The following is a 25,725-nucleotide window of genomic DNA, read 5'->3' as shown; positions in this document are numbered from 1 at the left end:
CCCATGTTGAACTCGAGTTTCTCTCCTTAGCCCATTGATACTAGGACCAATCAAGTATAGCATGTATTTACAGTACATTATAGAATTTCTATGCTTCAGATGCAGTCAAGTCTAAACAGGTATATTTTAAAATTGAGCACACAATTTACTTTACAGTGATTATGTGTCATACAAATTGGTAAAACGATTAACAGTTATGAAAAGTATTTGAGTGCTTGAGTCTACAGGTTATTCATTTTTTCTCAAATAGATAGAAAGGAACTCCCTGTTCAATCCAGCAATCTCAGTACTCTAACACTTTGGCTAATTTCAAGCAGGATTAGTTTCAGGAAACTGCTGCTGTACAGAGGAAGTACAAAATAAATTGGCATGACTGTAATGCACTCATACCCAGCAGACAGAAAATGTCAACATTCAGAAAAATGAAAGGGATCTTATCTTTTTGCTCAATATTTCAAAACTAAAATGGTTAAATTTTTAAAGAACTCTATTTGTTGTTTGATTGCAGACATAAATAATGGCTTTAGTAATGACAATGAGTTTGTAAAACCTGTGTGTTTGTCCTTAACTGTTTGCTGACCACAGATCAAATACAGGAAAAGCACGTACTCAACATAAAAGAGTGCGGTCATTAGGCTGTTAGTTAGTTAATTGGTACCAATACACGGCAAGAAATCTAGGCATTTGAAACAATACATATCTTAGTTGATGCTTTTAATTCATTACCCCAAAATTGCTCCCTCAATTACCATCAAGAGTGACAGGCCCATAACTACCAGAACTTCACCATGATGTTATAGCTAAAAATGCTGAAATCCTAGTGGCACTGATCATGATTCAATCACGTTTAAACATAGTATTAAACCTGAAATAGGTTCAGAGAGAATTTCACAATCAGAACAATATCATACTCAACTTCTGTTTTCAGGCCTCATTTAGGAATTACTTTTCAACATGCACATAAAGCAAAATCATTACATTTAACATTCCTATGAAAAATCTTTTGGAAATCAACACAAATTCTACTATCTAAAGTTTGTTTTCTTCAGGTATCGTACTTTTATAAATTCAAATTTACATCTCAATTTTTTGTTAAAAAAATGATTCCTCTTCGTACTTGTACACGTTGCAAAGAACATCACTGACAAAGTGCTCACTGATGCTCGCACACAAATTGCTATTTTGTATATCACATTTTTCATTTGATTGTGCACTCACTAACTCCTAATAAATTACTCTGAAGCTAAACTTTTAAACTGCTGCCTTGAACATGGTATAGCCAGTACCACCTCATACTAACTGAAAACAGTTTTCCACTAGCAAGAAAATATGTGGAATAATATAATGTATTCGCTTCAAAAACTGAAGTGGCCAATTTCTGTAACGATATTTGTATTCTAATTGCTCCACCACCATTTTTCTCCCCCTAGTCTCTACAAGCTATACAATAAACTTCAGTCAAAGCACAGGCAGGTAAAACTATTCCCAGCCATCTAACAGTGTCACTACTACTACCTTCGTATAACAGGAAAGCTCATAATGGGATGTCTAGCTTGGCTATCCATTCGATGTCCTCCTGAGATGCTAAGTGGAGAAATGAGGCATCTCCTGCAACAGTGCCACTGTGAACCAGCCACAAGAGCAAAAAAGCAACCTGGGAGGATACCCCCCCGCCTCCGCAACCCTCTGGATCTCACCACACCCCCGCCTCCGTGACCCTCCGGATCTCACCACACCCCCGCGACCCTCCGGATCTCACCACACCCCCCCCCCCCCTCCGGATCTCACCACACCCCCCCCCTCCGTGACCCTCCGGATCTCACCACCCACCCCCCACCCTCCTCTTCCCCCTCCCCCAATCATATCCGCCAAGACTGCATTTTGACACCTGGAGTACTTTGCTCATTTATGCCTCCGCCTCTCTTCCTAATTCCCCAAACCAAATTAATGTCTTCCTTACACTGATGATTAATTTCTCGAAGGCCCTCCTCACTGGTCTCTCCTCCACCACCTTTCACAAACTCCAGTTAATGCAAAGCATGTCCGGTATTTCTAGCAAAACCCAAAATACATTCTAAAAGAGTATGTTTACAATTTTGCTATGTATAGTGATGAGAAAATATTCCTGCTGTATTTACTGTATCTCTATCACATGATAACCAGTGAAACTCTTTCCACTCAGTATGAAGGAAACTTTACACTGGTCTATTGCTATACTTGACCTGGGGTGTTGGATGCTGAAGTACAAAAAAAGTTCACAAACATAGAATCCCTGCGCATTAATTTTATGAAACAGTGCTAGCATTTTAAAGCTGCCTGCTGCAATAAAAACTACTATAAAGTTGAAGCCAATTCTTAAGTAATCTTGAGGCATAGTGCAGCACCAACTTGTTGCACTTGGGCAAAGCTGAGTTCTGTCCATGTAAGGTACTCCATACCAGTCTGGAATGCCAATGACGTGTTTGATGTTAAGAAACAACCTAATGTCCTGTCAGTTCTTAAACATCAAAAACACAAGAGACAGTACTTGGGATATTATTTAAACATTTTCATAAAGTTATTCTATCATGATTGTAAATCACCACGTTCCAACCAATCCACCTAACCACATACCTTGGAAGCTTGAGGAGTGGAAATAACATGCACTGTACTGGGCTTGACTCCATTAGGTTTGGGTCGTTTGTAAAGAGCAAATCTACTTTTTCTGCGCCCCCTGTCTCCATTTGGAAGAGAACCATTGTATCTGTGAATGAAACAGAAGTTGCATATAAATTTCCGTTATCAATTTCTGCAACAATGTGCCCATATTCTACAATTGTAAAGGTTTCTGTTAAATAAGCTTGTTTCAAAGGTCCAGGAGCAATTCCAGCCACTGAAATGCAGTAGGACATCTCGAAAGAATAACCTACTCACAGGGGGTTCATGCTATAATATATAAAGCTGTATTTCCCAAACATTTATTGTAAGTAAAATGGCTGAATTTTAAATGTAGTAACAGCCTGCTTCAAATAAGCTCCTTTACTTCCGCTGAGCAAATCTTGCAGAATCTATAAAACTAAAAACAAATAGTACCAATAACATAGCAATCACAAAATGAAAAGGATAGTTCTGTGTAGCTCTGTATCTAACTTGCATGGTGGCAAAAAGCATGTTCAAGGAGATTGTCTTGCACTCATTCATTTGTATGGTCCGATGTTACAGCTAAAATATTACTGTGAATTCGGAGTACACTAAACGATCCTCAGATTTTTCCAATAATGCAAACAACTATTTAGGTTTTGTTTCAATAAATTAAAAAGGAACATTAGCTGTACAACATAAAAAGACAGTATCTAACATCGTTTGAGTTAATCCACCAGAACAAAATGAAACGATAGCCACAAAGGGAATTTTGGGTGGTACTGTTCATAAGAAAAGTAACCTGCAAGACTGGGTGGTGCAGTGGTTAAATGTACTTTTGAGATTTTGGTTTAAATTCAGGCCAGACTGATGGATGGAAGTCCCCTATCTGCTGGCTAGTCCATAGAACCATTGAAGTTTACAACACAGGAGGCCATTCAGCCCATTGTTTCTGTGCTGGCTCCTTGCAAGAGCAATCCAAAACTAATCTCACTGCCAACTCTCTCCTCATAGTCTTATATCTTTCCCTGCTTCAAATATTTCTTTTATTTTCCCTTTGAAAGGTGCAATTGCCTCTGCTTCAACTACTCTGTGGAAAATTGCATTGCATGGTCCAACAACCCTGCGTGTAAAGAAATCTCTCCTGGCCTCTCTCCTCACTCTCGATAATAATCTTCAATTGATGATGCAGTGTCACTGACTTCCCAACCAAAAGTATTAAGTTTTTCCCTAATCACCATTAAAACGCTTCATAATTTTAGACGCCTCTCTTAAATCTCCACTTAGACTTCTCTGCTGCAGTGGAAAAAGTCCCAGTATCTAAAGTCTCGCCTCGTAACTATTCATTCCCATCCCTAGGATCATCCTGGTAAATCTATGTTGTACACTCTCTACGGCCTTAACGTCCTTTCTATAACGGGATGCCCAAAACTGTATACAGTACTCTTAACTGTGGCCTAACCAATGTTTTGTACCAAGTTATTATTTCTTTACTCTTGTACTCTATGCCACTATTTATAAACAAAAAAATTCTATTGACCTTTTCATGGCTTTACCTACCTGCACTCGCGTAATCAGGAATTTATTTATTTAAACCCCGAGATATCTCTATTCATCCACACCCTTGTGTCTTTCCATTAAGAGTACTCGTATTCCTTTTTTTCTCCCGAAATGTATTACCTCATATTTATCCACATCAAATTACACCAAACACCTGTCTGCCTATTCCATTAACCGGCCTGTGTCATCTCATAGTTTGCCAAACCTCTTACTGTTGTCAAGAGCAAATTTTAAGATCATGGGTACACCAGTTCCAACCACTGTTCCCTCTAAGGTGCGCGGTTGCATGCGCCGCACTGATCCCCGAGCTCCCACGCAGTTGAATTGAAATGCCACGCAGAGAGCTGGACAGCAGCTGGAGCGGGGGAGGGGCCCACTACACAATGACCCCGGGAATCCAGAGTCGTTTGTGAGTCTTGCGACCTCGGAGCCAGTCGCAATTGCAGCTCTTGAAGTGTGTGTTCCAATGGTTGATGTGTTGCTGTGCAACGCTGGGAGGGGTTTGGTTTTCTCCCTTGAACTTTGACTTTTCAGCTGAACAGCAGGAGAATCCCCCGCGCTCTGATTATTTGCCTTTGCAGCCTTCTGTGTCGGCTCGTGGTATACCGGAGAATATCCAGTTGGACCACGCTTTCGTCGGCTCCATGCAGAGGTCAGGGGATCCGTTGGTGGCCAGTGGGGGGAGAGCAAGGATCGAAATGGGAGATTAACTGGGGGAGAGGGGGAGACTGGGGGGGGGGGGGGGGGGGGGAGAGAGGAAGAGAGCGAGGGGGGAAACTGTGGGGCGAGCGAGAGAGAGAGAGACAGGGGTGGGGCGAGCAAGAGAGACGGAGAGAGACCGAAGGAGAGACAGAGACTGGGGAGAGAGATGGAGACCGGGAGAGAGACGAAGACTGGAGAGAGACCGGGGGGGGGGGGGCGGGCGGAGACAGAGACTGGAGAGACGGAGACCAGGGGGGGTGGGGGGGGGGGGTGGGGAGGAGAGAGATGGAGACACGGAGACCGAGGGAGACTGGAGAGAGAGACCGAGGGAGAGACGGAGACTGGAGAGAGATCCAAGGGAGAGAAGGAGACTGGAGAGAGAGACCCCGAGGGAGAGAGAGAGAGAGAGACAGGGTGAGAGGGAGAGACAGAGGGGTGAGGGTCAGGCACCTGTAGCCTGTTCCCGGGGACTGAGCCGCTCTTTGGAACAACACAGGTCGAGGTGCAGCACATGTACAATGGCCACTGAAAGTAGGCTAAAATAAACAAGTTTTAGGCCCCCGGTGAAACAAGTGTGTGAATTTTTGTTTTAAAAATTCAGAAAATTGTTTAAAGCCGGAAAAAAACAGTAAAGTGATGTTGAATGTCCCACGGTAAGTGCCAATTAAATTTTGCCAGGTGTTGTCCTCTTTTTGAAAGAGGCTATTAGGGTTATTTAAATCATGTAGGAGGGGGGAAAATGTTTGTGCCCCGTTTTTACCTCAGAGTCTGAGACAGAGGGAATGGCAACAGGAAAAGAGGAAACAACTTCTCTAAAGTTGATCCCAACTTCTCGCCAAGGCTGGGGATAGATAACTTCACCGCCTTCTTAGGAAGTTTAACCACTTTATTCACTTTCTTATTTGAGCTCCTTTTGGAATTAAAGTTTATTTTATTATTTTTTTTGTTGTATGTTTAATGACCGCGTGAAAGAGGCTAAAGAGAAACTTGGAGCAACTTCTTCTGTCAAAGCTGCAACGAGACTTGAAAGAATTTAAAGATTTTTAATGAACTTTTCACAAAGAATGAGTGTGAAAAACACTCCCCCCCCCCCCCCCCCCCCCCCCCCCCCAAGTATCAAATATGGTTTTGGAAGAAACAAAAATCAATTTCTCCTCATCTAAACAAGTTTTAACCAGGTCTTGATGTCCAAACGCCTTTAAAGAGGGTCGGAAATGCTTAAAACATTTTAAAATTTCAATTTCTCAATATTTGATTTTGAACAATCGACTGAAGTGAGTAGATTTACACAAATATGCAACCATGCTGTTGAGGAGGGGGAGGATTTGTAGGAGTTACATATTTTTATTGACTTTAAAAATATTAAGATGTTTAGGAAGAGAACCATAAAAGGGGAAAAACACAAATCATTTTATTTTGTCTGTCGTTCTAAAGTCCTAACAAGTCCCAGGAATAATGTAAATATATATTTCCTCTTAAACGTTTAGTGGAGTAATAGAAACATGAGTTATGTAATTATGTATAAGAATTGCAGGAAGCTACTTTAGAAGAAACTACTATTTGTTTATTGAGAAAGACACAGAAAATATTTCAATTAAACTGATAATGTACAATTTTGATTTGGCATAAAAGTTTAAAATAGGAGATTAAAAATTGAGAGTACTGTACAATGAAGTTTGTTTCCCACTTTTTAATTGGGAAGTACCTAAAATATTTCAACACTTTGTGATAAGAGCAGGGATTAATATTGTGGAGAATGTTTGAGAGAAAAACATTGGAAGTGAAATTCGTAAATTAACATCTTTACATCAACATATTAGTGATCATTTCCAAGTCAATCTGATTCATCTTTCTTCCTGGACAGGAGAACCAATGTTTATTTCTGTTAAATCATAGCTTTTCCTGCTTTTAGTTTTTGCGGTGACGCAAATTGTGTATGTATTTTTCTGCACTTGTGAATAAGTGCTGCATTTCTCACATGTTACGTGGGGGGGGGGGGGGGTTCAAGAAGACGACGTTTATTAATGGAAGTGATTGAAGTTGGAAATACAGATACCCATTTTTGTTAAATACTTTTTAATACTGTGAACTAAAGAACTACAGCACTTTATATTTGTTGGTTGTCTGATTGCATTGTGATTAATATTCTAATCACTTATATGGACGTACAGCACGTCAGCGCCATAGGAAAGCCGCTGCTCCTGCTGCTTGTGCAGCCATTGCTATAATGACATGAGGGATGGGCTAATACGTTGAAAACTTTAAAATTAATAAGAATAGATATGCCTCTTTCAGCTCACCTTGGGCTTTTGTATTGTTTGTCGAAGCATAACCGTGTAACTGAGTGACGTTTCTGAAGTGTTAATGCATTATTGGGCAGTTCTTTTATATCCTAGTCATTTCTGACAAGTAATTATTAAATAAAGTTGTACATGACAAACTAAAAGCTTTTAATTAATTCGACCATAAACAAACTTTAAGAATGGGCATGTAAATGACAAATGAATTTTAATATAGATAAGTGTGAGGTGCATTTTGGTAGGAGGAATAAGGAGGCTACCTACTCCTTGGAAAATAAGAGTCTAAATGGAATAGAGGTGCAAAGAGATCTAGGGGTATAGATTCACAAATCATTAAAAGGTAGCAACGCAGGTCAAAAAAGCCATAAAACTGCAAATAAAGCACTGGGGTATATTTCTAGAGGAATAGAATTCAAAAGCAGAGAAGTTATGTTAAACTTGTATAGAACCTTTTCTGATTGTCTCATGATTTGAGACGGTGGGGTGGCAATATGCCATTACGGTATATATGCTTTTAAGTGGTCGCTGTTGCTGTCGGTGTAAAAGCCGTTGTTTTAAAATTTGCTCATGGCTGAAAAGGTCGTGCTCAAAGGAGTTTGTGGCTCGCTCAGTACAAAACAAAATTAGAGAGAACATTGGTTCCAACCCTATCCAGTCTTTCAACAGAGTGCTGCAAGTTGAGAGAGTCAGGGTTAGGTGAGGAGTGGAAGGAGGAGCTCCCTTGCTTCGCCTTTGTTTTTCCTAACTTTTCACCCTATAGGAAGAGGCCGGTGTCGGGAGCAGTAGGAGAGTAGTGAGTATTTAAACTCACTTTCACGGGCTTTTTTTCAAAGGCCGGTCAATCTCGCAGACCGGCGGCAGCGTTCCAGAGCCACGCCACGATTCAAAAAGTGACGCAGGCAAGAAGAAGCAGCTGATTGGGTGAGTACAGCCAGGTGAGTATTTATACTACTCTATAGTTTGACAGTTAAGGTTAGTAGCTTATAAAGTTTAGACGGTCTTAATTTTTGTGGATATACTTTCTAAGGTCTCTGTTGTGTATCGGGGAGTGCTAGTAACCAAGGGCCCTTGAGTGCATCATTTAATTGTAGTGCAATTGGTGGTATTGATTTGATTTAATTAAAATTAATTGAAGGGTAAGTCACGACAGCACAGCTCGGCCCCGTGGCATGCTCCTCCTGTACTATGTGGGAAATCAGGGACACTTCCTGTGTCCCCGACGACCACGTGTGCAGGAAGTGTATCCAGCTGCAGCTACTGGCAGACCGCATTGCGGCACTGGAGCTGCGAATGGATACATACTGGAGAATTCGCGATGCTGAGGACGTCGTGGATATCATGTTTAATCAGTTGGTCACACCGCAAGTAAAGGCTGCACAGGCAAGAAGGGAATGGGTGACCGCCAGGTAGAGTAGTAGGTGCAGGCAGGTAGTGCAGGGGTCCCCTGTGGCCATCCCCCTCTCAAACAGATATACCAATTCGAATATTGTTGAGGGAGATGGCTTATCGGGGGAAGGCAGCAGCAGCCAACTTCCTGGCACCGTGAGTGCTCCTGCTGCACAGGACGGGAGGAAAAAGAGCGGGAGAGCTATAGTGATAGGGGATTCTATTGTAAGGGGAATAGATAGGCGTTTCTGCGGCCGCAAGCGAGACTCCAGGGTGGTATGTTGCCTCCCTGGTGCAAGGGTCAAGGATGTCTCGGAGTGGCTGCAGGGCATTCTGGAGGGGGGAGGGTGAACAGCCAGATGTCGTGGTGCATATAGGTATCAAAGATATAGGTAAAAACCGGGATGAGGTCCTAAAAGCTGAATATAGGGAGTTAGGAGGTAAATTTAAAAATAGGACCTCAAAAGGTAGTAATCTCACGATTGCTACAAGTGCCATGTGCAAATCAGAGTAGAAATAGAAGGATATTGCAGATGAATACATGGCTAGAGGAATGGTGCAAGGGGGAGGGATTCAAATTCCTGGGACATTGGAACCGATTCTGGGGGAGGTGGGACCAGTACAAGCTGGGCAATTTGCACGTGGGCAGGACCGGGACCAATGTCCTAGAGGAAGTGTTTGCTAGTGCTGTTGGGGAGGGTTTAAACTAAAATGGCAGGGGGTTGGGAACCTGTGCAGGGAGACAGAGGAAAGGGAAGCAAGGATAGAAGCAAAAGACAGGAAGGAGAAAAGCAAAAGTGGCAATCAGAGAAATCAAGGGTGTAAATCAAACATGGCCACAGTAAATAATAAATTCTAAAAGGTCTAAGAGTGTTAAAAAAAAACCTGAAGGCTTTGGGTCTTAATGCGAGGAGCATTCGTAATAAGGTTGATGAATTAGCTGCGCAAATAGATGTAAACGAATATGATATAATTGGGATTACGGAGACATGGCTCCAGGGTGACCGAGGCTGGGAATTCAACATCCAGGGGTATTCAATATTCAGGAAAGTCAGGCAAAAAGGAAAAGGAGGTGGGGTAGCATTGCTAGTTAAAGAGGAGATTAACACAATAGTAAGGAAGAATATTAGCTCTGATGATGTGGAATCTGTATGGGTAGAGCTGAGAAATACCAAGGGGCAGAAATCGTTAGTGGGAGTTGTATACAGACCCCCAAACAGTAATGCTGAGGTTGGGAATGGCATTAAACGGGAAATTAGAGGTGCGTGCAATAAGGGCACAGCAGTTATCATGGGTGACTTTAATCTACATATAGATTGGGCTAACAAATTAGTAACAATACTGTGGAGGAGGAATTCCTGGAGTGTATACGGGATGGTTTCCTGGACCAATATGTTGAGGAACTAACTAGAGATCAGGCCATCTTAGACTGGGTATTATGTAATGAGAAAGGATTAATTAGCAATCTTGTTGTGCGAGGCCCCTTGGAGCAGAGCCATCATAATATGATAGAATTCTTCATTAAGATGGAGAGTGAAGTATCTGACTCAGAGACTAGGGTCCTGAATTTAAATAAAGGAAACTACGATGGTATGAGGCGCGAGTTGGCTAGGATGGATTGGGGAACGTTACTTAACGGGTTGACGGTGGATAGGCAATGGCAAACATTTAAAGATCGCATGGATGAACTACAGAATTTGTTCATCCCTGTTTGGCATAAAAATAAAACAAAAAAGGTGACTCAACCGTGGCTAACCAGGGAAATTAGGGATAGCATAAGATCCAAGGAGAGGACATATAAATTGGCCAGAAAAAGCAACAAACCTGAGGATTGGGAGCAGTTTAGGATTCAAAAAAGGAGGACAAAGGGATTAATTAAGAGAGGGAAAATAGAGTATGAGCGTAAGCTTGCAGGGAACATAAAAACTGACTGTAAAAACTTCTATAGATATGTGAAGAGAAAAAGATTGGTGAAATCAAGCGTAGGTCCCTTGCAGTCAGAATCAGGGGAATTTATAATGGGGAAGAAAGAAATGGCAGACCAATTAAATACATACTTTGGTTCTGTCATCACAAAGGAGGAAACAAATAACCTCCCAGTGATGTCAGGGAACATAGGGTCTAATGAGAGGGAGGAACTGAATGAAATCAGTATTTGTAGGGAAATGGTGTTAGGGAAATTGACGAGATTGAAGGCCGATAAATCCCCAGGGCCTGATAATCTACATCCTAGGGTACTTAAGGAAGTGGCCCTAGAAATAGTAGATGCATTGCTGGTCATCTTCCAAAATTCTATAGACTCTGGAACAGTTCCCATGGATTGGAGGGTGGCTAATGTTACCCCACTATTCAAAAAAGGTAGTGGAGAGAAAACGGGGAATTATAGACCGGTAAGCCTGACATCGGTAGTGGGGAAAATGCTAGAGTCCATTATAAAAGATGTAATAGCAGAGCACTTGGAAAACAGTGACAGGATCGGACAAAATCAACATGGATTTACAAAAGGTAAATCGTGCTGGACTAATCTACTGGAATTTTTTGAGGATGTAACTGGTAGAATAGATAAAGGAAAACCAGTGGATGTGGTGTATTTGGACTTTCAGAAGGCTTTCGATAAGGTGCCGCATAAGAGATTAGCGTGTAAAGTTAAAGCACATGGGATTGGGGGTAAGGCACTGACTTGGATAGCGAACTGGTTGGCAGACAGGAAGCAAAGAGTTGGAATAAACGGGTCTTTTTCCGAGTGGAAGGCAGTGACTAGTGGGGTACCGCAGGGATCGGTGCTAGGACCCCAACTATTCACAACATATATTAATGATCTAGACGAGGGAACTAGATGTAATATCTCCAAGTTTGCAGACGACACAAAGCTGGGTGGGCGTGTGTGCTGTGAGGAGGATGCCGAGAAATTCTAGGATGATTTGGGTGATTGGGCAGATGTATGGCAGATGCAGTATAATGTGGATAAATGCGAGGTTATCCACTTTGGTGGCAAAAACAGGAAGGCAGATTATTATCTGAATGGCAATAGATTGGGAGAAGGGGAAGTGCAACGAGACCTGGATGTCCTTGTGCACCAGTCGCTGAAGGTAAGCATGCAGGTGGTTAAGAAGGCAAATGGTATGTTGGCCTTCATAGCGAGAGGATTCGAGTACAGGAGCAAGGATGTCTTGCTGCAGTTGTCCAGGGCCTTGGCGAGACCACACCTTGAGTATTGTGTGCAGTTTTGGTCGTCTTATCTGAGGAAGGATGTTCTTGCCATAGAGGGAGTGCAGCGAAGATTCACCAGACTGATGCCTGGGATGGCAGGAATGACATATGAGGAGAGATTGGGTCGATTGGGCTTATATTCACTGGAGTTTAGAAAAATGAGAGGGCATCTCATTGAAACTTATAAAATTCTAACAGGACTAGACAGACTATATGCAGGAAGGATGTTCCCAGTGGCGGGGGAATCCAGAACCAGGGGTCACAGTCTAAAGATAAGGGGTAAGCCATTTAGGACTGAGATGAGGAGGAATTTCTTCACCCAGAGAGTGGTGAACCTGTGGAATTCTCTACCACAGAAGGCAGTAGAGGCCAATTCATTAAATATATTCAAGAAGGAGTTAGATATATTTCTTAAGGCTAAAAGGATCAAGGGATATGGGGAGAAAGCAGGGACAGGGTACTGAATTTGAATGATCAGCCATGATCTCATTAAATGGCGGAGCAGGCTCGAGGGGCCGAATGGCCTACTCCTGCTCCTATCTTCTATGTTTCTATGAGCAACAACCATTAACCCTAACTCTGCCCATATGACTGAACTTTTCAAAGAAAGCACTTGTGAGATGCTTTCTCAAACATTATCTGAAAATCCAAATACACTACATCTACTGCATTCCCTTTATCTATCCAAATAGTCACTTATTCAAAAATTTGTAAAATACAGCTTTCCTTTACTAAATCCATGCTGGTTGTCCTTGATCTAGCCCTACAAGCCTTCGCAATCTCTGCGCTTCTCCAATTCTGGTATCTTGCATCCACCATTGTCGGCCGTGCTTTCAGTTGCTTTGGACTGGAGCTCGGCAATTCCCACCCTAAACCTCTCCACCTCTATCTCCTCCTTTAAGATACTCCTTAAAACGTACCTCTTTGATCAAGCTTTTGATCATCTGTCTTGATATCTCCTCCTGTGGCTCGGTGTCAACATTTTTTTATTGTTAACGCTCTTGCTAAGTGCCTTGGAACATTTTGCTACTTTAAAGGCTCTATATAAATGCAAGTAGTTGTTCTTGATTAAACCATGCATTTCTAAATGCTTATTAATTTGATCTCGGATTATAGATTAAAAAATTCACGCACAGCTGATGATCTATAGTTATCTGGTTTATCCATCACTCCCTTCTTGTACAATGGTGTTACATTGGCTACTCTCCAGTTTCATGGCACAATTTGCATGTTTAAAATTGTGGCCAGAAGCCTCTGTTATCACCTTACCAACCTCTTTTATGTTAAATGAATTTGGGCAGTCTCAATCCTAGTTCCTGGTGGACATGAGCGCAAAATTGACACGGTCACTTAGAAAGATGACAAGAAGTGGAAAATATTATGCTGGTGCAGTAGTAGATGCTCTTCTGAGCTTGGAATGGAGGTACACTTTTGGGGCAGAGAGGAGAGTTTTACTCTGCATCACTAGCATATACAGTAACATTTGATTCAAAGTATTGATAGAATAGGTTTCTTTACTGTAGAAAGAATTACACATACATCACACCATCATCTTTGCCCCCTCCCTCCAAAACTCTAACTTTACCACTGACTCCGTTTTCCTCCCCAGTCACTGTCTCAGGCTGATTATTAGCAACCATGCTGTCCTTTTCAAACCGGAGCTGAGATTCCAACTCTATAGCCACTCCATCACAAAGACTGCCTACTTCAACTTCCTTAACAGTGCACGTATCTACCCCTACATTGATGCCTTTGTCACATCAAGACTTGACTACTCCAAGGCTCTCCTGGCTGGCCGATTACCGTCCGCTCATTGTAAACTTCAGCTCATCAAAAGCTCGGCTTCCTAGATTCTATCCTGCACCATATCCCACTCACCCACCACTCCTGTCCTTGGAGGCCTACATTGGCTCCCAGTCTCCCAATACCTCATCATTGTGTTTAAATCACTCCATGGACTCAGCTCACCATTTCTCTGTAACCTTCCCAGCACAACAACCACCGACCACCCCCTCCCCCCACTGAACTCTCCATTGCTCTTACTCCAGCCTTTTGTGCATCCCCATTTCCCTTCGCCACACCATTGGTGGCCATGCCTTCAACTGCCAAGACCCCACATTCATATTCCATCCATAAACCCCCTTTCCTCTCCACCTCCTCAAAACACATCTCGACAAACTCACACAGCCAAACCAGCGTGAGGCCTGGACCAATTTAGCCCACGGGTCTCATTACCATATCCCAAGATGGACTCCTGCCCAAACCCAGTAGGAATGACGAAGAGGCCAGCAGTGGGATTTAAGGCGGCAGGAGGCCAATGCCGGGGACCCGAGGGAACGATCCCTGGTATTAAGGCAAGTCGTCCGGGGGGGGGGGGGGGGGGGGGGAGGGTCAGGAGGCAATCGCGGGTCCAGTGGGGGCGGCGGGGGGCGGGGAGAGAGAAAAGGGTGAGGGGAACCTGGAGAAGGGGAGGGCCAAAGTTTCTTTATGGGGCCCAGAGGAGCACTCCTGCTCCTCCTGGCCCACAAGGAAACCAGTAAAACTTAAAATACTTACATTCCTGGGGCTCTTCTGGCCCCGGATGAATCTGATGAGAGCTTACACTGGCACGGTCGGTACTGGGTGCAGTCCAAGGTTAACTGTGTCCAGGTCCGAATCGCGCCATTAGACCCCAAACTTTTGAATATTAACTAAACCCTCGCCTGCCTGCAGCAAGGGCCTCAAATATCCAGAAACCCTGGAGTTAAAATATTAGCGGACGGGAGTGCATTACGAATGGAGAAGTTCGGCCCCTATTTTAAGCCCCCACATACCCCATTCTTGTCAGGTGCAGGGGGATAAAATCAGGGATAAAGCATTAACAAATTTAAATTATTCCATGTTCTAGTGACATTGATGCTAAGTATTATTGGGTGTACCTCACTTCTGTGTCCTACTTGTAACCAGAAAACCAGCTCATGTCCAAATGATTCAGTGGGTTTAAGTCAGATCTTAAATCGAGCAATAAAAACTGGAAACAATGATAAAACGTAATTACTTTTTGAGAAAAGGATACAAACCCACTCACTTTTCACATGTGCCTCCCACCAACAGATAAAGGATTCAGTACAGCAGTAGAGTTGAAATTTAGTATAGTTTTTCTACCAAAAATCTTAGGCTGCGATGTTAATACTACTGTAGATTTAAAATGTAGGAAAATACTGTTGCATTCATTGTTTTTTTTTTAAGAAGAAATTAAAACCTTTATCCCAAGATGGGGTTCAGGGGTTACAGCAAGGCTGCTGCTAAAATAGCCTAGTTTCTAACAACCAGCCATATATATGCTGGGAGTAAACGGGTCATGGACAACCTCTCCTATCAAAAGGTGCACCTCGAGCCTGGGGAAAATAAGTTGACCCTATCCTCAGGCACTCCACCGATATAAACACCAATTTGGATAAGCTGCATTTTGAATTCCTCACCCCCCACCCCCCCGAGACAGGGCAAACAGCTGGGTTCAATAACAGTTCTTCTCAGTGTGCACATACCTGCAACTAGTTTAATGGTGTCGGAATTAATTATGGATGAGAAGCAGTGATAAGAACACAGTTTTCCCTTATAATGGTAAAGCGCATGTCTTTATCACTTCCAGACTGAACTATTTCAATGGTCGCCTGGCCAGCCTGCCATCCATCCTCCACCCTCTAAAATTCATCCAAAACTCAGACATTTTTCTATATCGTACTCGTCGTCATCATCATCCGAGCACTGTATCAAATCAATTTCCTTGACCTGCCTCAGAGATCACTCTACTGTAAGAATTCCTCTGAAAGGTCTGGCCTCTCGTCATTAAATATTAAGACCATGCGTGGTATTGAGTCCAGGTTTGGGAGTTTTCCTTTTCCAGTCACAGATTTATGACCTTGCCCTATAGGAAATACATGGAATGGAATGGTCATTAAATATCTAAGAATCCAGCTACACTAAGTAGTTGATGGCTCTGATCATTAACTAGGGCCTACTAGCAGTGCTCAACTAGCCTAACCTGGGGAAAGGTACTCTTTAAGGCCTTGGCTTATGAAATCAATGACCATTCCTCAAGTTGCATAGTGTTTAATGTAAAATGACCCTTTCAAGACTGCAGGTACATATCTGGATGGTCTTGCAGAATTTTTTCTTGATTGCCCACGGCTTCTCTTTTTACTTATTCATTTATGGGATGTGGGCGTCGCTGGCAAGGACAGCATTTATTGCCCATAATAAGGTGGTGGTGAGCCGCTGCCTTCAACGGCTGCAGTCCATAGGATGAAGGTACTCCCACAGTGCTGCTAGGTAAGTAGATCCAGGATTTTGACACAGTGACGAAGGAATGGCGATATATTTTCAAGTCAGGATATTGTGTGAATTGGACAGGAACCTGCAGGCGATGGTGTTCCTCCCCATGCGCCTGCTGCCCTTGTCCTTCTAGGTGGTAGAGGTCGTGGGTTTTGGAGGTGCTGTTGAAGAAGCCTTGGCGAGTTGCTGCAATGCAACTTGCAGATGGTACACACAGCAACAACATTGCTCCGGTGGAGGGAGTGAAAGGCATGCCAATCAAGCGGGTTGCTTGGTCTTGGATGGTGTCGGAGATGCACTCATCCAGGCAAGTGGAGAGTATTAATCACACTCCTGACTTGTACCTTGTAGGGGGGTGGAAAGGCTTTGGGCAGTCAGGAGGAGAGTTACTCGCCACAGAATACCCAGCCTCTGACCTGCCCTTGTAGCCACAGTATTTATGTGGCGAGTCCAGGAAAGTGTCTGGTCAATGGTGACAACCCCCCCCCCCCCCCCAGGTTGTTAATGGTGCAGGATTCAATGATGGCAATGACATTCAATGGCAAGGGGAGGTGGTTAGACTCTCGTTGTAGATGCACATTGCCTGGCACCTGTGTGGCGCAAATGTTACTTGCCACTTATTAGCCCAAGCCTGGATGTTGTCCAAGTCTTGCTGCATGCGAGCACGGACTGCTTCATTATCTGAGGAATTGCAAATGGAACTGAACATTGTGCAATCATCAGTGAATATCCCCACTTCTGATCTTATGATGGAGGGAGGGTCATTCGTGAAGCAGCAGAAGATGGTTGGGCCGAGGACACTGCCCTGAAGAACTCTGCAGCGATATCCTGGGGCTGAGATGATTGGCCTCCAACAATCACAACCATCTTCCATTGTGCTAGGTATGACTCCAGCCAGGAGATTTTTCCCTCTGATCCCCATTGACTTCAATTTTACTAGGGCTTCTTGGTGCCACACTCAGTCAAATGCTGCCTTGATGTCAAGGGCAGTCATTCTCACCTCACCTCTGGAATTCAGCTCTACTGTCCATGTTTGGGCCAAGGCTGTAATGAGGTCTGGGGGGGGGGGGGGGGGGGCCGGGGGGGTGGGTGTCCTGGCAGAACACAAGCTGAGGATCGGTGAGCAGGTTATTGGTGAATAAGTGTCACTTGATAGGACTGTCCACAACACCTTCTGTCACTTTGCTGATGATTGAGAGTAGGCTGATGGGGCGGGAATTAGCTGGATTGGATTTGTCTTGTTTTTTGTGGGCAGGATATACATGGGCAATTTTCCACTCGTCGGATAGATGCCAGTGTTGTAGTAGTACTGGAACGGCTTTGGCTAGAGGTGCAGCTAGTTCTGGAATATAAGTCTTCAGCACTATAGTCGGCATGTGTCAAGGACTGTATCCAGTGCACTCAGCAGTTTCTTGATATCACGTGGAGTGAATCGAATTGGCCGAAGACTGGCATCAATGATGGTGGGGGCCTCAGGAGGAGGCAGAGATGGATCATCCATTTGGTACTTCTGACTGAAGACGGTTGCGAATGCTTCAGCCTTGTCTTTTGCACTGGGCTGCGCCATCTTTGAGAATGGGGATTTTCATGGAGCCGCCTCCTCCAGTTAGTTGTTTAATTGTCCACCACCATTCCCGACTGCATGTGGCAGGATTGCAGAGCTTTGATCTGATCTGATGGTTGTTGGATAACTTAGCCTTGGCTATAGCATGCTGCTTTCACCGTTTAGCATGCATGTATTCCTGTGTTGTAGCTTCACCAGGTTGGCACCTCATTTTTAGGTATGCCTGGTGCTGCTCCTAGCATGCTCTTCTGCACTCCTCATTGAACCAGGGTTGGTCGCCTGGCTTGACGGTAATGGTAAAATGAGGGATATGCCAGGCCATGAGGTTATAGAGATTGTGGTGGAATACAATTACGCTGTGGTTGATGGCCCACAGCACCTCATGGATGCCCAGTTTTGAGCTACTTGATCTGTTCTGAATCTATCCCATTTAGCATGGTGGTAGTACAGAAAGATATATATAGCGCCTTTCACGGCCACCAGACGTCCCAAAGCGCTTTACAGCAAATGAAGTACTTTTTGAAGTGTGTAATCATTGTGATAATGTAGGAAACGCAGCAGCCAATTTGTATACAGCAAGCTCCCACAAACAGCAATGTGATAATGACCAGATAATCTGTTTTAGTAATGTTAAAACTTCCCTGCTCTTCTTCGAAGTAGTGCCATGGGATCTTTTACATCTACCTGTGGGGGCAGACGGGGCCTCGGTTTAACGTCTTATCTGAAAGACGGCACCCCCAACAGTGCAGCACTCCCTCAGTACTGCACTGGAGTATCAGATTTTTGTGCTCAAGTACCTGGAGTGGGGCTTAAACCCACAACCTTCCGACTCAGAGACGAGGGTGCTACTAACTGAACCGCAGCTGACACCTAGGGTTACACAACATGGAGAGTGTCGTCAGTGTGAAGACGGGACTTCATCTCCACAAGGTCACTCCTACCAATACTGCCATAGACAGATGCATCTGCGACAGGTGAGGACAAGGTAAAGTAGATTTTTCCCCTCGAGCTGGTTCTCTCACCACCTGCCGCAAGTCCAGTCTGGCAGCTCTTAAGACGATTGGATCATATCACGCCTGGAGGTTCAAAGGTGATACAAGGGTTTCTGGCAGCAGTGCATTCTGCTTCATTTCCAAGATACAAAATTATATATGCCATTGACATGGGGTTCAGAGTGGCGCAGTAATTGATCCTGTAATTGTGAATAGATTGACATGTCCTTTGCTTTCCAATTGCACTGTTCGATGTCACTCACTGAGAAACTTTGAACTCTGGCCAGTTACCTCCTTCATCAAGAGGACAGCTTATCATCATCTTGAGCAAGATGTTGACTTTGTGCAAGCCAGAATGGCTAATGGCCTATGTTATGAATGATCAGGCCAAGCAACTCAGCCACAAGAAGCATATATTCAACCACATCTAGGTGATTGCTGATAAGGTGCAGATGTGACCAATAATTTTATTACCGTGCAGTTAGTCATAAACAAAATGAAGCTAAAGCATGGAAGCAACTCATCCACTAATCAGCATTCTTTTAACTGCAAAGGGAAGGGGGACTGTTAAAATTATATGAAAGCAAAGGACCTTTAAGGTAGTACTTTAAATCTCTTCAGAACAATCAAGATCTATTGCATAGATAGGTTATGAGGCAATGCATGGGCCCAGGTTATGAGGCAATGCATGGGGCCAGAAGGGGGATTAAAGAGATGAAGCAGGATCAATGGGTTGCATTCCCTTCCACGGTTGCATAGATCTTGAAGTCGGAGTGCATTTCTCTGTTAAAAATTCAAAATTTGGCCATGTACGCCCATAGATTCCAGCTTCTTTATAGGGCTGTATGTATGAGGCACACGGTTGAAAGCCTTACAAAAATCAATGGAAGCAATAGAAGCAAGTTTCTCCTGAGCCCTACAACACTCTGCAAACTCAAGTAAAGCCACAACCTGTCCTCCACATGACTCAAAAACAAAATCCAGTCTGTTTCTCTGCAGTCTGATATGTATGTTACGAAAATCTATAGAACCTATGTAATCAGTGCAATTCCTCTGTAGCTTTTGGGCTCACTATGGCTCTTGTGGATAGAGCCAATATTGTGCTTTGGAACACAAGGGGTATGTATACATGCTTCAAACAGAATTCTATTCACCAATCTCAGGAAGGCAGCTCCAAGACAAGTCAATGGTTCCCTGCACTGCTCACAAAAGACCATTGCCGGTCTCTAAACCACCCTCAGCCCCAGGTTAGAGCAACTTTTAGGAATTCAGTGTGAAAAGGGTCATTGCTGCCCTACCATTAGTTAGGTGACAAGGTGCCAAATCCACTGGCATCCCCCATCACATTGGTTCATTATGCTTTCTATCTATGCAGCACATTCCATCAATGTTTATGGCCTCATGCACAACATGGGTCCTTGTTACAGCCTGTTTGGTGCTCTTTCCAAACTCCAAGGATGTCCTCAAGTTTTTTTTTTTGAGAGCACCAAACTTGCCAGTTATTAGTACTAACCGTGAAGATCGCTTCTGATCATAAATAATAAAGTTTAACCAATGAATAACAAATGTAGGAGTATTCTGGTAATTGTGTGCCCTCGCAGATGAATGAAAGCCATTGCATCTCCCTAATCATTCTCCTGGTCTCACAATACCCTGTATCACACCATAATTACCCTTTGCAGTAGCACTTGATTGCTTTGAAGAGGCTTCAAGTGCCACTTTAAAAATCTTTCGCTTTTGTCCAACAGCTATCCTTCCTTTTGCAATTAATTTAACAATGTACTGCTTAGTGGATGAGTGGTGAACAAGGCCCCTCTTTTGATCACTGACAATCTCAGAAGTTGAGGTTTCTCTTTCTCATGCCACGTCCCTCAAAAGCTAGATAATATTTTTTTAAACTTACAATTTAAATTAAAATAATTGGAACGAATGATGCACATTAAAATATATGTCCCATTTAACACCAAATAAATGCAGTGAGCAGTTTTATGAAGGGCATAATCTGCAATTACAATTTGTAATAACTTACTTGCTGAATTTCAGAGTTATGGCATTGAGGTCTATTTTCTGCTATGAAGAACAAATACAGAAAAACACTGAGGTTGTGGCTTGTTGCAGTTAAGTAAGATACTCTGTGTACCATTCAAGATTAAGTCAACTGTCAAAAGGGCTGATTCAAAATGAAATTGCATACCATAGAAAGTTTTTGAATAAATCAGTTTATCAGAAGGACAAATGATGTACAACATAAAAATGAAACATGGAAAGGTTAAAATAAAAAATTGTTTTTAAGAATAAAGTTTTAACTGAAATCAAAATTAATTCTACTTTCGCCATGACAAATGTTATTAACTCGACACAAGTGGGCTGCAGGCATCATAAGAGGGTAATTTGTCCTCAACATAGAAAGTGTCAGTTAGAGATTTTAAAATGCCTCTCAGATTTAGCTAGTCGTGCCCGTTATGTAACTACGTAAATCTTCACCTCAAATGGCTAAGGCGGGGGGGGAATGCCCTTTGGAACTGCGGCACTGTCGATGGTTCAGCCAGCAATTTGTGGAAATTGTTTTTAATTCTTATGATTCACGTGAGAAATGTAATTTTCCAGTAATAATCACAAACATTAAAAAAGCTTTCCACAAATTGTGGGAGCAAGTGAATCCTGTATTTTGGCATTGCTATAGCCGAGTGTCAGCCAAACGCGAATATTTTGAATTTGGGTGCTAACTTCAAAAACCACAGCAGACCCAGGAAAAACAAAGTTATGGAAAAGTAATTTAAAATATATATTTATATCATACATGTTAAAATATAGGCTTTATACTGGTCACAAAAAAGGTTAAAAGATAAGAGGGAGGGAAAATGGAACACGTAATTTTATTAATTTATTTAACTGTATATTTACAGTATTGTAAAAGATTCCATGGCACTATTCGAAGAGGAGCAAAAGAGTTCACATGATGTCCTGGCCAACATTTATCCCTCAATCAACACCAAAAACAACTTGACTAGTTATTTACTTGCTGTTTCTGGGGCCTTGCTGTGCGCAAAGTGGTCATGATTGCCTACATTACAACAGTGACTACATGTCAACATACTTCCAAAGCAAAATACTACAGATGCTGGAAATCTGAAATAGAAACAGAAAATGCTGGAAACACTCAGCATGTCAGGCAGCATCTGTGGAGGTCATTGGCCTGAAACTTGAGGTAATTTTAACCCCAAAAAACTGGTGGGTTTAATTCGGGTGGGAGGTTAAAACGCTAAAAATCTGAAACAGGAACTCAACCCACCTCAAACCCGCCCACTTCCAGTTTTAATGGAGGTGAGACAGGGGGAAGGCAACCAATCCGCTCACGGAAGGCGGTTGGACGTTGAATTCTATTTTTAACGGGTTTCCCTGACCTTGGGAAATCTGGCAGGTAAAAGGAGGTGAGAAATGCTGAATCTATAAGGGAAGTGCCTTTATTGCAATGCTTGTGGACCAGGAGGAGCAGGAGTGTTTCGTCCAGGCCTAACAAGCTAACCCTATAAACGCACCCACCCCCACCACCACCCCGGGTGAACTCGAGGAACAGCACCTCATCTTCCGATTAGGCAGTCTGCAGCCTTCCGGTCTCAATATCGAGTTCAACAATTTCAGATCATAACCTCGGCCCCTATTTCATTTTCACTTATATTTTTCCACTCCTTTCCTTTCCCCCCCCCCCCTTTCCTTTTGTTTCTCTCTCACACCTGGCAGCTATCTTTTGCCCTGCCAGTACACTTTACACCTAATCACAGCCTATTACCATCTCGTCTAGCTTCTAATCTCTTTTACTTCTTTTGGTTCTTTAATTCTTTTGTCCGATCGCAGCCCTGCCTTCGATCTAGTTCCTTTTCTCTCCAGTTTTGAAGAAGGGTCAAACCCGAAACGTCAACTCAAATTTCTCTCCACGGATGTTGCCTGACTTGCTGAGTTTTTCCAGCATTTTCTGTTGTTACCCCGGGTGAACTGTCTGCTCCCCACCACCCCCACCATGATCGATCCCCCCCTTCCAACCATCTACTCTTTCCCCCCTCCCCCTCCTATGATCAGACACCCCCACCACAATCTGCTCTCCCACCCGCCCCCCCCCCACTATCTGCTCCTCCCAACCACGTTCTACCCCCACCCTGCAATCGGACCCCCCCCCCCCTCTCCCAGGCGATCTCTCCAACACCCCAACTAGACCTACCTGCTCTCAGTTTGGCTGCAGTCTTGTGCTGCAGGCTTTCCCGTCCGCCAGGCAGCCAACCTGTCAATCAGACCGGCTAGCGGACAGGAAACCTACAGAAAAAAAATGGAGAGAATGGAGTTAAAAAGTGTAGGACATTCAGGAAACCCGTACATCCGGGTTTCGTGTCCATAACTCCACCCCTCCCCCCGCACCGAATGAGCCTCAAAGATAAGTTCGGGGCCATTAACTCTGTTTCTCTCTCCACAGATGCTGCCTAACCGGCTGAGAATTTCCAAACCTGAAGAACAACGCCGCCTCCATGGGGTAGGCTTTACCATAAAAAATGAGCTAGTTGAACGTCTCAGAGACTCCCCTTGTGGAATAAACGAACGCCTCATGACTCTACGGCTCACCCTAGCCCGGAACCAGTGCGCTACGGTCATCAGTGCGTACGCCCCAACACTGGAAGCCACAGATGGGACCAATGAGGAATTCTACTCCAGCCTCGAACAATCCCTGTCCCGAGTCCCAACAGGCGACAAGCTGATCTTCCTTGGCGACTTCAACGCCAGATTTGGAAAGGACACAGACCTCTGGGGAGGTGTGATCGGCAGAGAGGGGGTAGGGAAAGCCAACTCCAACGGTACCATTCTCTTGACGAAATGCTTAGAACATGGCCTTGTCATAACCAACACCTTGTTCCGTCAGAGACAAATACAAGGCTTCATGGCAGCACCCTCGCTCCAAGCACTGGCATCTGCTGGACTACGTCATCGTCCGAGCGAGAGACTGCAAGGACGTCCACATCACCCCGCGCCATGACGGGAACCGACGACTACTGGACAGATCACCGCCTAATCCGCTTTGTCCCGAAACAGCGGCGGCAACAGAAGCAATGCCGCAGGAAAATCAATGCTGAAGCACTCAAAGACCCTGCTAAGAAAGCCCTATTCAGCCTACGCCTCACAACCAACCTGACAACGCCCAGTGATTCAGAGACAGTGTCCACAGTGCCTGGTCTGCACTCAAGGCCTCCATAATCAGCACCTGTGAAGAGACGCTCGGTCACTCGACCAGGAAACACCAAGACTGGTTCGACGAGAACGACCAGGAGATCCAGGAGCTAATAAGCCACAAGCGCAAGGCATTCCTGATCTGGAAACAGCAACAGAACTCGAGAGCAAGAAAGCAGCTCTACAGATGCCTGAAGGCCGAGGTCCAACAAAAAACTCGCGACCTAAAGAACAGATGGTGAGTGGAGAAAGCGCAGGAGATCCAGCAGCTAGCTGACAACCACGACGTGCGTGGATTCTTTAGCGCAGTCAAGACCACCTACGGCCCAAGCACCCAAGGTCCTACCCCACTGCGGGCCAAGAACGGAGAGGTTTGCATCAAGGACAGAGAGGCAGTCAGTGCCCGCTGGAAGGAGCACTTCGAAGATTTCCTTAACCGAGACTCTGTCTTCGACGCGAGTGTCCTCAACTCCATCCTGCAGCATGCTACCCGCCACCACCTCAGCACAACCACAGCCCGGCATTTGATTGAAAAGGCCATCCGACAACTGAAGAACAAGGCCTCAGGAGCAGATGGAATCCCCACCGAGGCTCTAAAACATGGCGGAGAAGCAATATTGGCGCGAATACATGAACGCATTTCTCTTATTTGGAAGGAGGAGAGCATGCCAGGGGATCTCAGCGACGCCGTAATCGTGACCATCTTCAAGAAAGGTGACAAGTCCGATTGCAGTAATTATAAAGGAGTCTCTCGGCTGTCTGCCACAGGGAAAGTCATCGCAAGAATCCTCCTCCATCACCTTCTCCCAGTGGCTGAAGAGCTCCTCCTAGAGTCGCAATGCGGATTCCTCACAAAGGCCTTCGACACCATCAAACGTGAGGGATTATGGAGTGTCCTCCTCAAATTCGGCTGCCCTCAAAAATTTGTCACCATCCTCCGCCTGCTTCACGACAACATGCAAGCCATGATCCTGACCAACGGATCCACCAGATACATTTCACGTACGGACCGGGGTCAAGCAAGGCTGTGTCATCGCACCATCACTCTTCTCGATCTTCCTGGCTGCAATGCTCCATCTCACCCTCAGTAAGCTCCCCGCTGAAGTGGAGCTAATCTACAGAACAGGAAACTATTCAACCTCCGTCGCCTCCAGCCCAGATCCAAGGTCGTCCCATCCTCTGTCATCGAATTACAGTATGCAGACGACATTTGCGTACACTGAGGCCAAACTCCAAACCATCGTCAACACCTTCACCGAAGCGTACGAGAGCATGAGCCTTACACTAAACATTAAGACAAAGGTCCTCTACCAACCTGTCCCCGCCACACAGTACTGCGCCCCGATTATCAAAATCCATGACGAAGCCTTGGACAACGTGGACCACTTTCCATACCTCAGCAGCCTACTGTCAACAAGGGCAGAAGTCGATGACGAAGTCCAACACCGCCTTCAGTGTGCCAGTTCAGCCTTCGGTCGCCTGAGGAAGAGTGTGTTTGAAGACCAGGACCTCAAACCCGGCACTAAGCTCATGGTCTACAGAGCAGTAGTGATACCCGCCCTCCTGTATGCTTTAGAGACGTGGACCATGTACAGCAGGCAGCTCAAAGCACTGGAGAGGTACCACCAACGCTGCCGCCGCAAGATCCTGCAAATCCATTGACAGGATAGTCAGTGTTCTCGCTCAGGCCAACATCCCCAGCATTGAAGCTTTGACCACGCTCGATCAGCTCCAATGGACGGGTCATATTGTCCCCATGCCCGATATGAGACTCCCAAAGCAAGCGCTCTACTCGGAGCTCCGACACGGCAAGAGAGCCCCAGGTGGGCAGAGGAAAAGCTTCAAGGACACCTTCAAAGCCTCCTTG

The 25,725-nt window shown here is 44.4% G+C and overlaps 1 protein-coding gene across 3 annotated transcripts in view; it reads right to left on the bottom strand.

Moving 5' to 3' along the window:
• Positions 1-25,725, bottom strand: part of LOC147109361 (E3 ubiquitin-protein ligase pellino homolog 2) — a 298,817-nt gene that overhangs the window by 127,447 nt on the left and 145,645 nt on the right. For all 3 annotated transcript variants that reach the window (XM_086003247.1, XM_086003249.1, XM_086003248.1), the window contains one exon: positions 2,614-2,743. In XM_086003247.1, the coding sequence (XP_085859373.1) occupies positions 2,614-2,743 (130 nt within the window). The remainder of the gene's footprint in view (positions 1-2,613; positions 2,744-25,725) is intronic.

This window comes from Somniosus microcephalus, chromosome 12, assembly GCF_052327205.1.
Source record: "Somniosus microcephalus isolate GS21.2 chromosome 12, FLI_Smic_1.0, whole genome shotgun sequence".
NCBI classification, from domain to species: domain Eukaryota; kingdom Metazoa; phylum Chordata; class Chondrichthyes; order Squaliformes; family Somniosidae; genus Somniosus; species Somniosus microcephalus.
This window is presented reverse-complemented; position numbering and strand designations above follow the sequence as displayed.